Source organism: Anser cygnoides, chromosome 6, assembly GCF_040182565.1.
Source record: "Anser cygnoides isolate HZ-2024a breed goose chromosome 6, Taihu_goose_T2T_genome, whole genome shotgun sequence".
Lineage (NCBI taxonomy): Eukaryota > Metazoa > Chordata > Aves > Anseriformes > Anatidae > Anser > Anser cygnoides.
In genome coordinates this window covers 1,800,135-1,818,115 of record NC_089878.1, presented here as the reverse complement: position 1 = coordinate 1,818,115, position 17,981 = coordinate 1,800,135, and the positions used below count along the sequence as shown (strand labels likewise).

At 36.1% G+C, this 17,981-nt stretch overlaps 1 protein-coding gene across 5 annotated transcripts in view; it reads right to left on the bottom strand.

Moving 5' to 3' along the window:
- Positions 1-17,981, bottom strand: part of HYCC2 (hyccin PI4KA lipid kinase complex subunit 2) — a 56,747-nt gene that overhangs the window by 29,081 nt on the left and 9,685 nt on the right. For 4 of the 5 annotated variants that reach the window (XM_048058524.2, XM_067000096.1, XM_067000094.1 and 1 more), the window contains 3 exons: positions 6,459-6,560; positions 3,121-3,199; positions 2,005-2,106 (listed from right to left, as the gene is read on the bottom strand). In XM_048058524.2, coding sequence (XP_047914481.1) covers positions 2,005-2,106; positions 3,121-3,171 — 153 coding nt within the window. In that variant the 5' untranslated portion in view covers positions 3,172-3,199; positions 6,459-6,560. Of the gene's footprint in view, positions 1-2,004; positions 2,107-3,120; positions 3,200-4,149; positions 4,280-6,458; positions 6,561-17,981 lie in introns of all 5 variants that reach the window. The other variant, XM_067000095.1, reaches the window with a different exon arrangement.

Here is a 17,981-nt window from a genome sequence, read left to right as displayed (position 1 = left end):
GAATAGTCAATACTTTAATTTCACTACTGCATTAGCTTAAAACTTATAGACCATTTATGTCTATAACCATAAACCAACTCAAAAAGTTATGAAACTATCTAAAACACAGTACTTCCAAAGCACTTTGCTTTAGAAAGCAAACATTTTGAAAAAAAAAAAGATTACTCAGTTAAACAAGCTACTTATGAGCAAGATCACTCTCTCCTCTTTATATAACTTGTATTCCAGTAACTATCTTTATTGTATTAAGAAAAACAGAGAATTCCATAAAAACTAGAAAGTAACAATGGTATTTAACTTGACAGTTTGCTTGCCTTCATTTCTTAGCTCTGAAATTGGTAGACAGTGTCAAAAAAGAAACAGTTGCTTGTTTTGGTTCTTAAACGTGGTAGATCCACATTAAATGAATAATACCATTCTTATCAAGATACTACTGTGATTCTAGCAAAATTCAAGTCCGCCTAAACAGCAGCCCCTTTCAGGAAGTTTTAAACATAGGTCAACTTTATGATTAAGTTGTACTAAAAAAATTACTTGTCCATCATGTTAAAGAATCCAGCAAGAAGGCTATGGTAATGGTTTGCCACATAAGCTTTATCTTCATAAGCAATCAGTTATCTTTCTAAAAAGAATAAAACCCTATATAAAGTACTTGAAAAAAATCTCACTTAAAGCCAAGTATTACCACAGAATTACACAGAGTAACAAATTTATTATATACCTTTGTGAGTGGTTTTTGTGTGAGGTTATACTCCTCACACATGCAGGTTTCAAAGAAATGTGGCAAGGAAATACAAAATGCCTTAACAAGCAGAACTTTAAGTTAGACTTCTTTGAGTTTGGGATTGCGTATCTTATACTTGAGTTCAGAATCAGTCCCAAACAGCAACAGCAGTTTCGAGAAGCATCTGTGTGCTGTAATTTAAAACTCACCTTCAGGTCCTTAAGATACTTATTTTGCAAATCTGGTTCTTTGCATCATAAAAAAAAATAAACAAATGCTTATTCTCAGAGCAAAGGACAGCATCTACAGAGTCAGAAGTATATGTACTCACATACATATGATAAAGGACAACAGCAGCAAAGGTGGCTTCAAGTTGGAGAGAATAACAGCAGTTTCAGTGCAAAGAAAAAGGTCACTATGCAAATTATTTGTAACACTGCAGTGACGTTGACACCTATGAAGCATTATTTATTACATGAGAATTATGTAATCTTTTAAGCTCAATCATGCATTCAGCTTCCAAAAGCAGCTGAACTTTTATTATATTTAGGAAAATAAAAAGCTTCCTTGCTGTGCACACTTGCCATTATATTTACAAATATACAAGAAATCTCGGATGATAAATATTTTGAAGCACTGCACTTTATCTAAAGCAGTTTACACAGCAGAGAGTGGTATGCTTACACAATTTATTTAGAAGTTAAATTTCACACACTTTCCCAGAATCACACGTAGTAGAAGGCAATGGAATGGAAAGCATAGTTTTACATCGTGCAAAAGGAATTATGGATGGGGGTAAGAATTTTTTATTGTACATACATATTTACATTTTGGGGCCCTGGTTCCGCTCTTGTTTACAGTGGTATAAACCAAATTACTCAAACATAATACTAGTAATAAGCAAAAGAAAATCTGGTTATTTTAATCGCATATAGGATTTAGTAAACTGATTCCATCTTCCATTGTAATAAGCCACCAAGTAAGATGCACATAGATCTTACTGAGTTTCACTGTAACGTCTACTTTATCTCTGATGTAGCAAGTAAAATTTAGAAGACGGCATCAACTGTATTTTTGGGAGCAGAGGAGGTTGCATCTCAGCAGAAAAGCATTAAAGTGAATGCCAAAATAGAAGAAGTAAAAAGAGGGATAGTACCAAATGTTAGACCACATCAGAAAGACAATTCTTCCTTTCCATCTCCACTTCTTAATTACGCTACTTTTAGTTGTAGAAGTAGGAGCTGTATGAGTGTTAACCTTTATTTATTTAAGTGTCCTACCTCATTATTTGGGTCTTGAATAACTTTATAAAGAGCTGGTACCAATGGTTTTTTTCGGTGCAATGTAGCTGCATAGCTGGAAATTTGTGTTTCAGGTAACGCCTAAAGGGGGAGAAAGAAAAGGGGGGATTAACCTGTTAAATTGATGCTTCCAAGTATTAAAGATCTCCACAAAAACATTCAGTCTCACCCCAATATCAAGAACAATTCCTGAAGTTGAGTAAGTTTTCCAGACTTGTAACCTAGTTCATTCAGTACCAATTCCTCAGACAAACTGCATTTGGGGGCAACACAGCAACATTCAGGGTTAACTTCAAAAGCAGTTTCAAATAACTTTTATAAAAATCATTTGATCCAGCTTGAAATGAGGATTCTCTCTTTTCTTGATATTCCTTATTTAACAGGCACTTTTCAAAGGCTTAAATAAAATTCGCATTGATTAACCAAGAGGCATGGATAATGCAAAATGAGCACAGACAGCACCACCAAGGAATTGCATCTGTAGATTTTGCATCCTTGGCTCCTCAACAAGTTTCGAACAACACCATGTAATGAATTTTTACATACATATGATGTAAGGAATTACTAAATCTTAATTTAAATAACATTAATTTTATAACAGGCATGAAATCCAGTCTTCCTGTTTATGCATTATCCTGTATTTCAGCCTAATAATAAACAAGCAAAATAGCTGAAAATACTTCCGATTCTTCATGATAAAACAACTCATTTTAAGCAAACTATATGTAAAAACAGTCCAATATTTTATTTGATATTTTTAAAACCCCAAACATTTCTACTAAGATTTTAAAGGCAAAATAAAGAAGTTGCTCAATCAGAAATTTAGGTAATATTATTCAGCTGTCAGTTAAATTCTGTCAGCTTGATCTACACTGTAAGATATGCTTTAAAAATCACATTGTTATAGAAGACAAATGTTTGGCGCTACAAGAACAACTAATATAAATCAACTGCTATTAGAACTATGCATCGTATATTAGGTACCAGTTGACGTATTTACATAGACCTTTGCATGCTTCATTCATTATAAAAACTTGAAATATAATATTTAAAATGTTACTAATGGTACAGCTATCATTCATCTTCTGAGCTCACCTTGAATTCTGACAGCCATTCTTCCACCACACCTCGTTCTGATCCCAACATTTTCTTACTTCTGTAGCTTCTCTCTTACCTTTAGAAGAGAGAAAAGAAAGTAAATAAGATTTCTGGCAGAAAAACTTAGTTTTGTAAAATCCTACCCCAATGAGAAGCTATCAACAATTTCACAGTACATTTATATAATATCCAACAAAAAGAAAAAACTACTGCCCATGAATGAGGGAAGCGGAAAGAGAAGGATGCGGTGCTTCAGGCCAAAATGTACATTATTTAAGGCAAATGCATCATCTATTCGTGCTCCCTTACCAAATACAGTACAAAGAAAAGACAAGTGGAGCAAAATAAATAGCATCATGGAACAAACCATGCAGAACATTGTAATGACAGTTCTAGATACACCTCAAAGTAAAACGGTTTCATAATACCAGTTATTAGAAATCCTAACAGCAGAACTTTACTCCTTAAAGCTTTTTCTTAAGAGAACTGTGCAGCTTAAAAGAAACGCTTCGAGATTTAGCCCTTCTAAAAATACGCTGGAATGCTCAGAAATATGCAAACAAAACAAAAAGAAAACTTCGAAGGACAATTGTTAGTATTATTTTCCGTTTTATAATATAATGGAAATACTGTAACATCTTTTGAATTTTCACAAATTGCCTGCAAGCTTTCAAATCATTTCAGTCACATCCTTATCTTCTCAGGCTTCACTTCCTTTGCATAACTTCTCTCATTAAAAGAAAACATTCAAATATAAGATACCAAAACCTGCATTTGAAGTTATACAACCACCTGTTGAGAGACCTGTCATAAATGGCGTGTCCTGATGATATATAAGATCTGAAAAATTAAACAATGGGTCCAAACCACATTTCTTTTAAGTATAATTTGCTTGAAAGTTAAAAATCAATTTCTTCAGTTTGCAGCAACAGTATTATACAATTTCACTCAGGAAAAAGTAAAAAATCTAGCAAAATCTGTTCTAACTACAGGAGAGGCAGAAGACATGGAAAAACAAAAGCATGCCTTTGCATCTTCTACAGCCTTCATATTGTCTTGTACAGGAGAGTGTGCATATGTGTGTTGGCAGGAATACTAGGAAGAGCTGTGGTAATACTTATATCAGCTGACACCAGCATCATGAAGACCTTCAGACCTAACAAGCAGCAAACAGGAAAGATGAAGAAAAATGACCTGCAACAATGACGACATTATACTCTCAGTACACAAAATTCCCTTCCAACATTCTTTGCTGGGTGATTTATTTGACTATCCCAGTTAAATAATAAAAGTTCTCCCAAATCCTTTAGATTACTTTCAGTACTGTGTTTCTGACATGGTATACATACACCTTAAAATTCTGATAGCTTGCAAAAGACGAGACATGAAGAAATGAGAAGAGCCTTCTTCAAGATACAAAAGAAAAGAGCAAAAAGAGTAAGGTTACCAAAAAAAAAGATACAATGTACAACCTCTGTATTTTGGAAGAAAATTATCTTGTGTGTATATATGAGCTAGCAGGGTTTTTTTGTTTGTTTTGTTTTTTAAACACTGCATTACATTCCTAATCATATAGTTAACTTCACTACAGAGTTACATACAGCCAATCATACAAGTAACTTAACAGAGTTTTGAGCACTGTGTGCACTAAAGAGCCTCCTTTCAACAGTTGCTTACGGGTCACAGTGTAGAGACTGAACTAAAGCTCTTACCCTGAGTATAAGGTGACTGAAAAAAATCTTAACGGGATTGAAGTTGTTAAGTACTCAGATGGACTTAGCTTAGATCTTCAATCTACTGGACTTCTTACTGCTAAAAACTATGAAAAAAACTAGCATTACTGAAATCATTCTCCTTGCTCAAAACTATTTATTGTCATAACTCTCAGACAGGATCTTTGATCTACTAGCCAAACAGTAAAGGAGAGCCAGAGAAATAGTTACTCAGAACTTTCTGAGGCCTTTTAAACTCATCTGGCCACAGATCTCAACATGTAATTCTTGGGTAACCTTCCCGAAAAAGCAAAGTAATTAAGAATAGTGACCTGAAAAGGGGTAAATTGAGGAGACAGCAAAATACACGGGCTTTTTAAAGATACATTAGACACAAGAAGGTGGTGATTCTCTTACAGTTTCATCAGAAGTTTGGTTTTGACAGGACCTGCAATTAAACAACTACCTAAACAGAAACAAGACAAAAAGGGACACCCTATTTTAAGAGATACTTTGATCGGATTTGTTTGCTTTCTTTTTTTAAAAAAAGTTGATACGGGTACATAACAGTTACATGTAACAAAACTGTCACACATTGTCAGGTATCTTTATCACTTTTTCCTAAAAACTACAAATGTTTAACAACTTCAAAACATCCCTTTAAAAATAAAATAATAATTAAAACTTTCCCCCCCTTTAATACAGTCACCTTTTCCTTTTAGCCTGGGATGGGGAAAAAAGAGAAACACTTCCAAAACCAGATGATAAGAAGATAAAAGGTATTACTATTATCTTTAATTCCATAAACTCACTCATTAACTACATACAAGTAATGTTAAGAGTATCTGAAGTGTTACTATTTGCAAAATTTGTTGCAAATTTTACAGGAAAAAGGCAAGTAAACATGAAGTGAAATCTACTTATTACAATTTTCTCTCAGGTGTGCTTTGAAAATTATTTAGGCTCAAACAAAAGTTATGGGCTTAGTATACAAGTTACACCATGGAAGTCCTGTGATGAATTTCAAATAGCCAGCCTACATGATTGAAATCGCACATTCTTGTCAAAGAACATTTTTCTTTTGATTTCTGAAGGAAAATTTTTATTTAAGACCAGGTCAACATCTGATAAACGGAAAACGAATTGAAATGCAATATTAAAATTGTGTTGGGAAGCTATAGTTCATGTCATGCAAATTTGTATAAATGAGACTACATGTACATGTAGGGCCCTTGGCAGCTAGCAAGTCATTGAGACCGGGTGTAAGAATCTGCCTCAGATTTCTAAAGCATGTTTAAATATCCTAAGAGATATCAGATTCAGAAGTAACAACATTAGATTAATTTAAATTCAAGTAGCACATGGATGACTTACTTTAGCTGAAATATTGGTAAATAATACTTTAATATAACAAAAAACAATTAAACAGATCTCTGCAAACAAAGGTTTCTGAAGACACGGCTTTCAACAGAGGGGGAAACGATACCAGTTATCAGAATGAGAGATGTATATATAAGTTAATTTAAAACATTACCAAACAAGCTACTGAAGAAGTTCATATCCAGTTCACTTTGCCCAGAAAAAAAATATATAATCTACAGGAAGTGCAACACGCAACTTTACCTCTCTTTAAAGAAGTCAGTTTTCTAAAGGAGGAAGAGGAGGAGAAGTGCAGTTTTTCAGCCTGGGATGCATTTGTCAAGACTTCAAATACTGCCCTGTTTTCTGAAAGATAAAAAGCAATTTACTATTAAAAATACAAAAACAACAACAAATCCTCAGTATTTTAACAGGGGAAAAAAAGGGAGGGATTGCCTATATTAAGTCCAGAAGGAAGTCTTTCCTACATGGAAAGCCCTTACATATTATCGGCACATAGTACTCCATGCATACTACAAAGGAAAACTGAAGCATTATTTCTTATGAAAAACAGTGCAAGAAAGATGCAAGATAAACAAAAATTTTCTAAAAAATTAGCCGAATCAATATGCTGACTTCAGAGAAGATGTCTGTTAAAAAAAAGGTCCAAATCATAGTTGGAATATATTAAAGGCTCTTCCTTACTATTACTGTTCTTAATACATATTTGTTACAGAACCAAAAATTCCAATAGCTTTGCAAAAAATCATACATTACACTAATGTCCACATTTAGGAGCAAGATCCCTTCATGCTGAGCATAAGGTAAATGGCACACAGGTGAGCCTAATGTAAGTAAATTAGAGTATTTCAGTATATGGAGACCTCTGTCAGGAAAGTGAAGTAAATGAATAACGTTCAATCATACCTAACCTGCTATCCCCAGTGTCAAAACTAAAGGTATATAACCTGTGAAGTAACCAGGTGGAACCTTTTCAAAGCTGCAGTAAAAAGTTAGAAATCACTTTTTCTGTGTATGAACCTAAGTCTTCTTGGCCCCAGAGCAAGACCCCACAGGTATATAGCAACAAATCAGACAAAGGAACTTCTATTTCTGTACAGTGTTCCACTGTAAACAAAAGGACTCAGCACAAACAGATACACACAGACCTGACCGGAACATCAGACTAAAAAATTCTTTTACTTGAAATGAAATATTTTATTCACCAGTTTGCAGGGTTTGGGGAATTAAATTTAAGTAAAAGATATATATTTTTTTAAATTGCATAGCCTCACAATGGAATGTGGGGATTCAAACTGCTTTACATATACAACACAGTAAGTAACTATTCTTAAATCAGATACTATTATCATCTGTAACTCATGGCCACCCTCACCCTTTGGAAGACCCTGTTAAAATCTGGAGGCATGTTGCTGCTCTCCTCCAGTGCTGCATAAACCTCAAAAAATTACATCAACTCTCTGTGAAGTTAACTATTTCCTTAGAGAACCCTTGCAAGAGGGAATTAAAATTATGCTTTAAAAATGAACAAAAATAAGCCAAAACCACACACGCTTGTTTACACTCCAGTGAACACCAACAGGTATGAAACTGCAACCCAGCTCCAATATGAGAGCAAAATGCACACAAAGCTACACTAAGGACCGAGTAGCATTGCATATTTTAAGTATTCTTTACCCTGTAACACTACCATTCAGAGCAAGACCACAAGGAGAATACTGAGCAGGCTCACTGTTGCAGAAGCAAAGTGCTCAAGGCTATCAAGGAAAAAAAAAGCATCAGGCCAGTAAAGATCTAGATGTTTGGAATAAGAGAAGAACACTACAAATAAAGTGAAATGAATGAAGTATCAGTGTACTGGGTCTGGCTGGGATGGAGTTCACCTTCCCTGCAGCAACCCATACAGTGATGTTGAGTGAGGGAGTTAAGAGAATCTTATGAAGTAGAGAAAACGCTGACGGCATTAAACTAGGATGCTACTTAGTGTCCTTGCTAACTATGGTGCATTGTGCAAATTAACTAAAGCAAGAAGCCTTGGGCCCCTTACTAATGTCAGTCTCCTAGTAAGAGTGGGAGCCTATCTTAAGAAGCTGGTAGAAACTGGTCCTGCAGATGGACAAGAGCCAAGGAGCAACTGAGTCTGTGCAAAGACAAGAGGTCAACTAGCAGTGATGAGGAAGAGTAGCCAACCTTAATCCCCACGACCCCCAACGACCACTACCAGGAGACACTGTGCAAGCGCAGATGGGAGGACTTTATGGAAATTACTCTTTCAAACTAATTTTAATATGAAGCGGGGACAGGTTATGAATATGTATAGGCACATTGTGAAACTTCATGCATATGTAACTCTTTGCTGCATATAACCATGGCAAATCGCTGCGTCAGGCATGCACGACTTTGGTGGGACTACCCCCGTGCTGCCCAGCGCTGAATAAACATACCTACTTTACAATCTTATTGATTGTGGAGTCCGTTTTCTGCAAGTCACTGTGCTCTGCACTTGTAGCTAGAACAACACTGGTATCACACCAGTGTTGTGTCTATTGCTGAGCAGTGCTGGCACAGCACCAAAAGTCCCTCCAAAGCCCCCCAAAGCCAGCAGGCTGGGGGTAGGCAAGAGGTGGGGAGGGGACATCACCAGGGTAGCTGACCCAAACCACCCAAAGGGATGCATCTCTACCACATGGTGTCACACCCAGCAATAAAAGGAGGGAAAGAGGAATGAGGTTCTCATTATGAAGACACCTGTCCTCCCAAACAACCACTCCATGTATTGAGGCCCTGCTTCCCAGGACATGGCCAAATATTAGTTGTTTTTCTTCCCTCCGTGTTTCCATGCAGCCTTTGCTTGCACACACAAACACACACCTTCTTTTCCCTTTATTTAAATTATCCTTATCTCAACCCGTGAGCCTTTTTTTCCCCCCTTCTTTCCAGCATACTCTCTCCCCCTGCCCTCCTTTTTTTTTTAGGGGGGAGGGATCGGGGGTGAGACAGCAGCTGTGCTGGAGTTTAGCTTCCCAGCAGGGTAAAACCACCATGGTCTGCAATTCTCCTGAGTTAGAATTTAGTCTGGCATATCTGAAGAAACTATGAAAAATTCCAAGAGGTGCAAAAACAATTCAGAAAAGCCTTACTGTAAATGTTATAAAGGTCCCGATGTTACTATCACAGTAAGTAAAAAACAGCATTCTAATGGCATAACACCTAACCTACCTAAGAAATGAACTTACAGAAAATCCACATATAGCTGGTGGTCAAACAAGTCAACTCACAGTTGACGTGTTAAAAACTGAATTTGTGTTGGTGTCAAACTTTAGGTGCAACTTCATATTATAGTTAAAGTCACCTAGCAGCTATGTACCATGAAAAGGAAAAGTCCACCTTCCCCACCAGTATCCCACATATTTCTGTCCCAATGTTTGGGCCATGCATCTGACCTTCAAGCAAACTCTGTTTGGGGACCTCTTCTAGTGTAAGCCAGCTTCAGAATCAAGGCTGTAACTGCTGCCTAGGAAAGCAGATGTCTAGAAAACAATTGCTGAAAGACAGAGCTTGTGCTATGCCCTGGAAGAATACTGACAGAAACAAAACCCAGTGCAATGTCTTATTGTATATGATGGAGTAAGATTTTACTCATACCTGAAGAAAAGAATATTGTATAGTGCTTTTTGTCTATTTTCTTACCTTAGGAGAACACAGCAAAACAGCTTAACACAACAGATCTTTTTGTGCCAACTCTACTGTATGATCCATCCACTTTCACTCAGTGAAGATTTCCTGTGCTGCCTTGAGTGGCTGCCTATATAAATACAGCTAGCTGTTCTGATGCTTTCAGAATATTTTTGTCAGCATGTACATTAAAGACCAATAGCATAAACTATATCCCAGGATGAAAAGCACCCTAAGTGCCACCCTTGCACCACATTTACAGAAAAATGTAAACACAAACTATTTGTTTCTCCAAGGGTACATTTGCAGCCCTCCTGAAAGATTTTTTCAGAAGTTAAGGCCAGCTTTGCTCATGTGACTTGAAAAGGATGTAAGCAAGCAGCTCTGCTGTATCATTTCAGAAGTAGTCCACACCTATTTCAGCCAAGATTGCTTTCCTAGTTCAGCTTTAGGACAAGTCAACTCTTCCCTTCAAATTATCCACATGGATGTTACAAACCTTTTTAAGGACTTGCACAAACACTCAAGTTAGTCAGGATATGGATTACAGCACTGACTCCCTATGTGAGCACTTAGCAAAAGCTCAGTGCCTGGTGGCTGTGCCCACCCTGGAGCCAAACCGCCCTGGTGGAGCGGCAGACACTTCACCAGGCTGCACCCCACCAGCTAGGCTACACCTGATGTACTTGGACACTGTCTACAGAGGAACACAAGCAGAACAACTGTGTGACTATCTCTGCCTGATATGCAGACTTGCTCTGGGATTTTCATGTGAGCATCTGTAAAGCACACCTCATGCTTACATTCACTCCCTGGTTTGCTGTGCCCCAACTAACCTTTGGAGAAAAAGAACTAAATACATCAGGTACCACAGGGGTGTGTCTCTAAAACAAACTGGTTCAACAGCATTAAATCCTGTGCATATTTATTCAAAGCTGAAGCAACCTCAAATAAGAGTACCAAATTTCATTTCCAGAGTGTTCATGTCTCTCCCAAAGCAAACAAAATACAGTGAATGTAACAGATTTCTCATGTTTCTTTTAAATACTTTTTTTTCCCTACTATCCCTCAAAAGTTCTTATGCAGGAACCATAATAACTAAACAGAAATTTAGCTATTAGTAGCAGTAATAATTAAATATACTCAAATATTTTGACATAAGGACTGATTGTTCAGATTCCTTAAATACCACACAAGCAAGCAAGTTTAAAATCATATTAAAGCACTGAACAGTAGAGTTCTAGTTGGGAGCACAGTCTCTCAATGTTAAAACCAAGTACAAAAAAATAATTACTGAAAAGATTGCCATAAAAGCACTTAAAATCACCATCATCCGATCCTGATCAGGTTCATTTGGTACAAAATGGCAGAATATGAGACATATAGCTGATGAATCATTAGACCTGGAATCTTTACATTTAACATTGAAGCTACAAAATGCTGCTCTCAAAGGAAGTCACAGCCTTGCATTGTACTTCTGCAAATTACAGTTGAGATCTAAACAGAATTGTACCAAGCAAAAGGATTCTCCAAACTAGCTCATGCTACACACAAATAATTTAAAAATATGAAACCATGGGTTTCCCATTTTGAAGAGTCCACTCATTCATCACTCTCTATTATTTTCTTTGAAAATATCAACATCTGTAATAAAACGTATTACAGTAATACACTACTGAAACAATAAAATGTAAAACTCAGGTAACTATCCAAGAATTTTTGAATTCTACAGCAATATATATATGAGAAAGGGTTTATTCAACTTCTCTCATCTGAGAGCATGTGCTTCACTTACATTTAAAATGTATTTACAGCCAGTACCCTTTTATTATTACTTACCAGGCTACATTTAAACTACTAACCAAGACCAATTTGCAACAGAAAAACAATTAGCCAAATAATCAGAGCCAACACTGGCAAAAGAGAAATAACAAGCTATTACAGTGGGGATTTAAAAAAAAAAAAAAAAAAGTGCTACCAGTTAGATATTAGTAATTGTTGACACCTAAGAAGATATGATTATTCAAGTATGCAGTGTCTGGGGGCTTTGTTGTTGTTTAATTTATTTATTTTAAAGAATCTAGGATTTTAGGCTTCAAAACAAAGGGTGTAATGGGGTGCAGTTACATAAACAGGACACACATTTCAAGAACAAGTCCACTTTCTTGCCATTATATACTTACTAGACGTCACAATTCACATAATGTAACTAAATCACAGCTGCACGATGAATAACGAAGTTGTAAATTCTGACCTCAAAGTCTATGGCAAGAGTATTATGCAATTAAAATCTGGACAAGGGAGAAATCTCAACAATAAGAACAAAGGTTTAAGTGGCATGATGTCTCTCCATTGTCACTCCTGCAAGAGAACCTTACTGACTGACAGCAGGTCTAAAAGAACAGAAAACACAAGTATCAATACAGCTTGTTCTTCCAAGTTATGTATACACTCTTCTCATATCTACAATTCATTACTGAACATGGAAAGAAGTGTATTTAAAGAAAGACTTTTCCCTGCTACATCTGTAAGAAAGTAGCATGGAAAGCAGCAAGAAAGGATCTTTACTTTCAACTAAATCAACATTCTATTCCTTTGATCCAGAATGTTCTTAGGTTCATAATAAGAACACTTGGTTTAATATAATTAACACTCTGGGAAGCAAAAGAAAGAAAAATAAATGACAAAGTGGTTGGAACTACACGGGAAACATCCTCCCCTCTCCTGTCACCCCATTACTAGACTGTACATGACCTCTACAGAAAGGGAACTGGGCAACATGCTGACAACTGCAGAAAACAGAAAGCAATTTGAACTTCTCACATTGCGTTATTCCTGAATGCAGGGTTTTAAAAGATTGAATGGAAAAAGACTGGATAATACATTCAACCACTTAATGAAAACATCTGCTAAGGAATTTATAAGCTGCCAGAAACGAAATCGAGGTTTTTAACAGCACGAAAGCAGTGCAAAGTAGTTCTGAAAATATGTAAGCAGAGCATACAAAACTGATAGCATGCTCTTATTTGAAATACTGGCCCACATTTGATTCAAGCATCCTGAAAGAAAATATGTATCAGGCAGAAAAGCGTTTAAGAGGCAAGTAATGAGGATAACGATAGTGAAAAATAACTTCTAACTTTAGATTAAAGATATAGAAGTAATTTTTACAATTCAAAGGGAAAAAAAGAACTGCATGCCTTAAAAGAACTTAATTCCAACTGGTAGAAAAGGTAGAATGGAATTCTGTAACAGAATAATACAAAATAAAACATTAAAATGTAACAAGGTAGAAATGTTAGACTCCTGTATACTGTTCCTTATAGTAAGAGTGGGACTCACCATAGCATATCATGAGGGCAATACGAAGAGATTTATATACATATTTATAATACCTGTTCTACATTATTACTTTTTTTTTTTTTGTACAAAAAGAATAAAGCAGAAAACTTAATGGTGTAAGCTAGTACTTAAACTGATATGCTTCACAAAATATTCTCCTAGGAGCACCTTATTCCTTATTTGCTCAGAATATAAGCATAAATATCTTCATCCAGCTGCAGTCAGATTGCATGCTAGACTATATTAAACAGCTATGTTATGCTCTGATTTCCACACTGGAAAAGGGATTGACTCTAAGGCTGGTTTGATCCCCATAGAAAACAAGACTAGTTTTTATAATGAGGACATTAAATGCAAACGTGAGAATGTTCAATTTTGGTAACCACAGGCTTCTATGAGAAAAGTTCATAGATTACTTCTGGTACTGATTTAAAAGTATATGCATGATTATAATAAACACATAATCACAGATAGCATTACAATCCCATTCTATCCATCTACATAAATATATTCTATAGCAATCATCTTTAATATACACTTATATATGCTGCCATTTTGATAAAGGCATCAAAAATAAATTCAAAAACTGTTGTCATCAACAAATCAGAACCACAACCGCAACCTGGTATTAGAAACAGGTACACTCAATCTGTCAGAACTGTCTTGGCCATAACAACTCCATAGCAGAGGGAAATGGAAACTTCTGCAAGGTATAAAACTGACGAGGACAGAAAGAAAGAAAACATTCTCTGGACAGTTATTAATTTAAACCATCAGTTCAAGTCTTCTTTTTAATAAAAAAAGGAGTTGGAAGACAGACTCTTTCTAGGTAATTTAATTGTCAGCTTAAGCAGACCGACATACATCTCAACATTAAAATATAAATACTGACATATTTATTCCACATGTGGGATTTAGATTGCAAGTCTTATTAGGCAAGCCTTAGTCATGCAAAACACTCCGATAAGACATTACTTCCTTTGACTCAGTAATGGTAACCAGGCTAAAAAGAATTGCTTTTCGGATACCAGCAACAAAGACAGTTATATGGAAATGATGCGAGGCAGCCCTACCACCAAAGGGCCAAAGATTGACAACACTCTTGCAAACTTTTATGATACCATACATCCACAGGGTGAGATGTTTCTTGTGACAAGGGTCAAATAAATTTCAGTTGCTGTCAAAAGAGGTATAAAGAAAAGACACATCCCATCTGTCCCCAAAAGCCTCCAAGTCATTCTGAGACCTAGACCATCTACTGTGCCTTTTCAAGCACCAGAAATCTGTGCCGCCAAGCCCTCTATCAATAATTATTACACTGAAATTGTGCTTTGCAGATGCAAAATTTTGGTAGCATGCTGAAAGCCAAACAATTAGGGCAGTGTGAATGAAAATATGAAAAGACACTTTATAGCACAGTTTAAAAAAAATAAAGGATTATAAAGCTAACATTTTCACTGCATTGCACAGAGCAATTTTGTGCAAAGCTGAAGTCAGGTGAATTTTTTCCAGAGGAAAAAATTAATTAAAAATTAAGTCCTATTTGTCTCACAGAGTCTAAGGACCTGAAAAAAGCCACAGTCATACCTTGTACATTTGTAGCTAAATCTCTCTTAGGAGTTCATGCAATGAATATAGCAGAAAAAGAGAAGAGTTAAGACAACTTAGGACGTGGAAAGAGACATGTATAAGTACTCCCTCTGCTTTACCTATGGGATTTTGGTGACAACAATATATTAAAAGGAGTTATCCTGCAGCCTTAAACACAGCAGCGCATGTATTAATTATTCTATTATGAAGACTGGACACACACGCATATATAACACCCACATGTAGGTTAGCCATAGAAATGTTACCTTATACATTCTCTCAGCACCAGTTTCCTTAGAAGCAACTTCATACAGTCATGCTACACTAAACCTAAAGCATTGTCTTGTCAGGATCCTGTGCGATAACCCATCCTACACTAAACAATACAGGCTTTCCTCCCTTTGCATTAGTTCATATGTAGTAACTCTTCCTATGCTAGTTTGTCTGCAACTCATTAGTTTCTTCACTTAAGAAAACATTTCCATGCAAACTACTTTTTGTGTAACCCTACCTCTCCTAAGCAACTTCTTGGTACAGAGTTTTGGTTCATGAAGTAAATTAAATCAAGAAAGACTTTGCTAAAAGATAGGAAGCACACAGTAAAAACGTAGTCTGAAAAAGCTATATGTATAACAGCAGGCTTACACTTGCAAAACCACAGTTACGGGACACTCAGTACTAAGTACTAAAAATGAGCAATTATCAGTTAAATCCTGAGACAGAATTTCTTTGGGAACAAAAACAAAACAAAAAGACAAAAAGCCTCAACACACACTTTAGAACAAGACTGCAAACATTACGCTGAAACAGACAGCAATCTTGCCCACAAAGGAAAGAAATATGAACTTGTTTCTAAGCAGCTTCCCATTTTTGAGCCATGCCATCCTCCCTTGACAGAAACTAATGTTATATTATGAAAACAGCCATCAAAAATGAAGTGCTCTATCAATTTCAGACCATTAAGATACCAGCATATATTTCTTGCTGCAATGTCTGCCTCCAACCGCAATTTACCCAAACTAGAATTTAGCTTACACATTCATGAATTAATTTACCTATGCTTCTTTCCTTTACCCTAAAAATTCGCAAAGAGAGCTGACACAAAGGATCCCCTGTCATTACCTGTGCTGAAAGATTCTATTATTTCCAACTTCAGATGGTAAAGTTTTCAGCTCTATGAAGTAGAATGTAAGTAAATGAAGCTGCAGTGTCAGATTCTCCCGCCATCATTACACTTACCTACACATATCCATAAACTGTTAAACAAGTGAATACAAATTTATTTCAATTATAGCTAAGATAATGTATCATTTAAAGAATAGTATTATGACATTAAAAATACAAAATTCCAACATACAGTTTCAAAATGCCAGTTAAATGTTCCTAAGCATTAGGATATATTCCTTTATTGCATGTTCACGTAAGTTTCTTATGTGTAACTCAGATACATCATTCAGCACAGACATCTTCCACTTGACCCAATGGATTACATGAGGCAATCAAAACCTGCATGTAAACTATGAAGAGGATTTAAGACACACACACAGGCTGCTTGCTCTTCTCAGGTGGAGCAGCATAGCATCAACAATCCAAAAACACAAGATATGCTTCAGCTTTCAGACTCAAAACTGCTCAGAGTATAGCTGCCTTATATTAGTTTTCTGAAAGTTAGAGAGGGGGTCTAAGAACTGCAAAGACCAATCCCCAAGATGAGAAGAAAAATACTGGTCTGATTCCAATACAAAAGAATAATCTCATTTTATGAAACAGAATCCACAAGTGATAAGTAAGATATGTTCCTGATCATCTTAATTCTGGACAACACAGATCCATCAAGATCTACCTTAACATGAGCTATCCACTCAATTGACCCAATTGATTAAGGTAACTGTCCTGTATAAATTGATGCTAGTGACCAAACCTATTAACTTCAACAGGATTCCTCCAGAGCTGGAGGTTATATGGTCTTTGATGGACTCTCTCTTTCATGGAAACCAGGCAAAGAAATAGTGCCTCTAAAAAAAGCACAGCCCGTTGTAATCATCTGATAAAAATTCTCATGAAACTCTGAAATTCAGCTTACTATGGTCTGTCATTCTGTGGCCTATCCAATGGAATTATAAACTCTGTGAAGCAACTGTATGAGAAATAAAACCCTAGTAAATGTAAACCAGTACAAGAGCTACACAAGTTTCCTCTTTTGCTTTGGTATGTGTTTAATAATTAATCTTCGCTGTTCAATAGTTAAACACAATGCACAGTGTTTACACAGTCGTTATTCTTTTACTCTTAAACTAATGTTAGAAAAGGATAGAGATGGACTGGTCCTAGGAAAGAACTGGTTAATATTTTTAGTGTGAAGTGGCTTATTTTTTTATTTTTATTTTTAAATAGTGAGGAGCACTAAGTTACTAGCGTACTGGGACTTTTTATTTATTTGTTTATTTAACCAGAAATTTAAGTCTTTTTTTTCTGGGGCAATTTTTTATATACAGTCTCTTTAGGAATGTAATCTTAACCTAGCACAAATAATTTACATCAACAAGATCTCTGTTAGGCAACAATTTCTTTTATCTTAGCTGTAGATCGATACGGGGGGGGGGGGGGGGGGGGGGGGGGTAGGCGGTAGGATTTCCACAACTTGTGGAAACAAGTTGTTTCTGATGAAACACTAAGCACACTAAGCAGCTTAAGCAATTAAGAGTGTGATTTCAACTGAAACAACCCTATTCCCCAGATCAGCCACTGGTGAATTCCGTAAAGGAGTAGAAAGGAGCAGATGGGGAAAAAGAGAAAAAGAGGAGTAGGGGAGAGGGATTAAGTGCAGATTAAGTGCATCCTGCTATTTTCATGAACATTTTCTACACATAGCCTGAACAAAATCAAAAGGGTTTGTCAAATCCTAGTGTCCTAGTATACTTCCAGAAGGCAGGAGTCTTTCGATATTACCAAAAATTAGATTTAACAGCACTGAAAATTCATGCAGCTAGCTTCTGAGTAACGTTCCTTCTGTTTATGGTTGGTGTGGAAGGAGAAATGGAATTTCTTTACAAGTTGTCAATTTTACAACGTTCTAAGTTTTCAAATACATTTTCTTGCATCCATAAAACACAACAGCAGGAATGCTCACTGAGGACTCAAAGTTCTAAAATTCAGCCA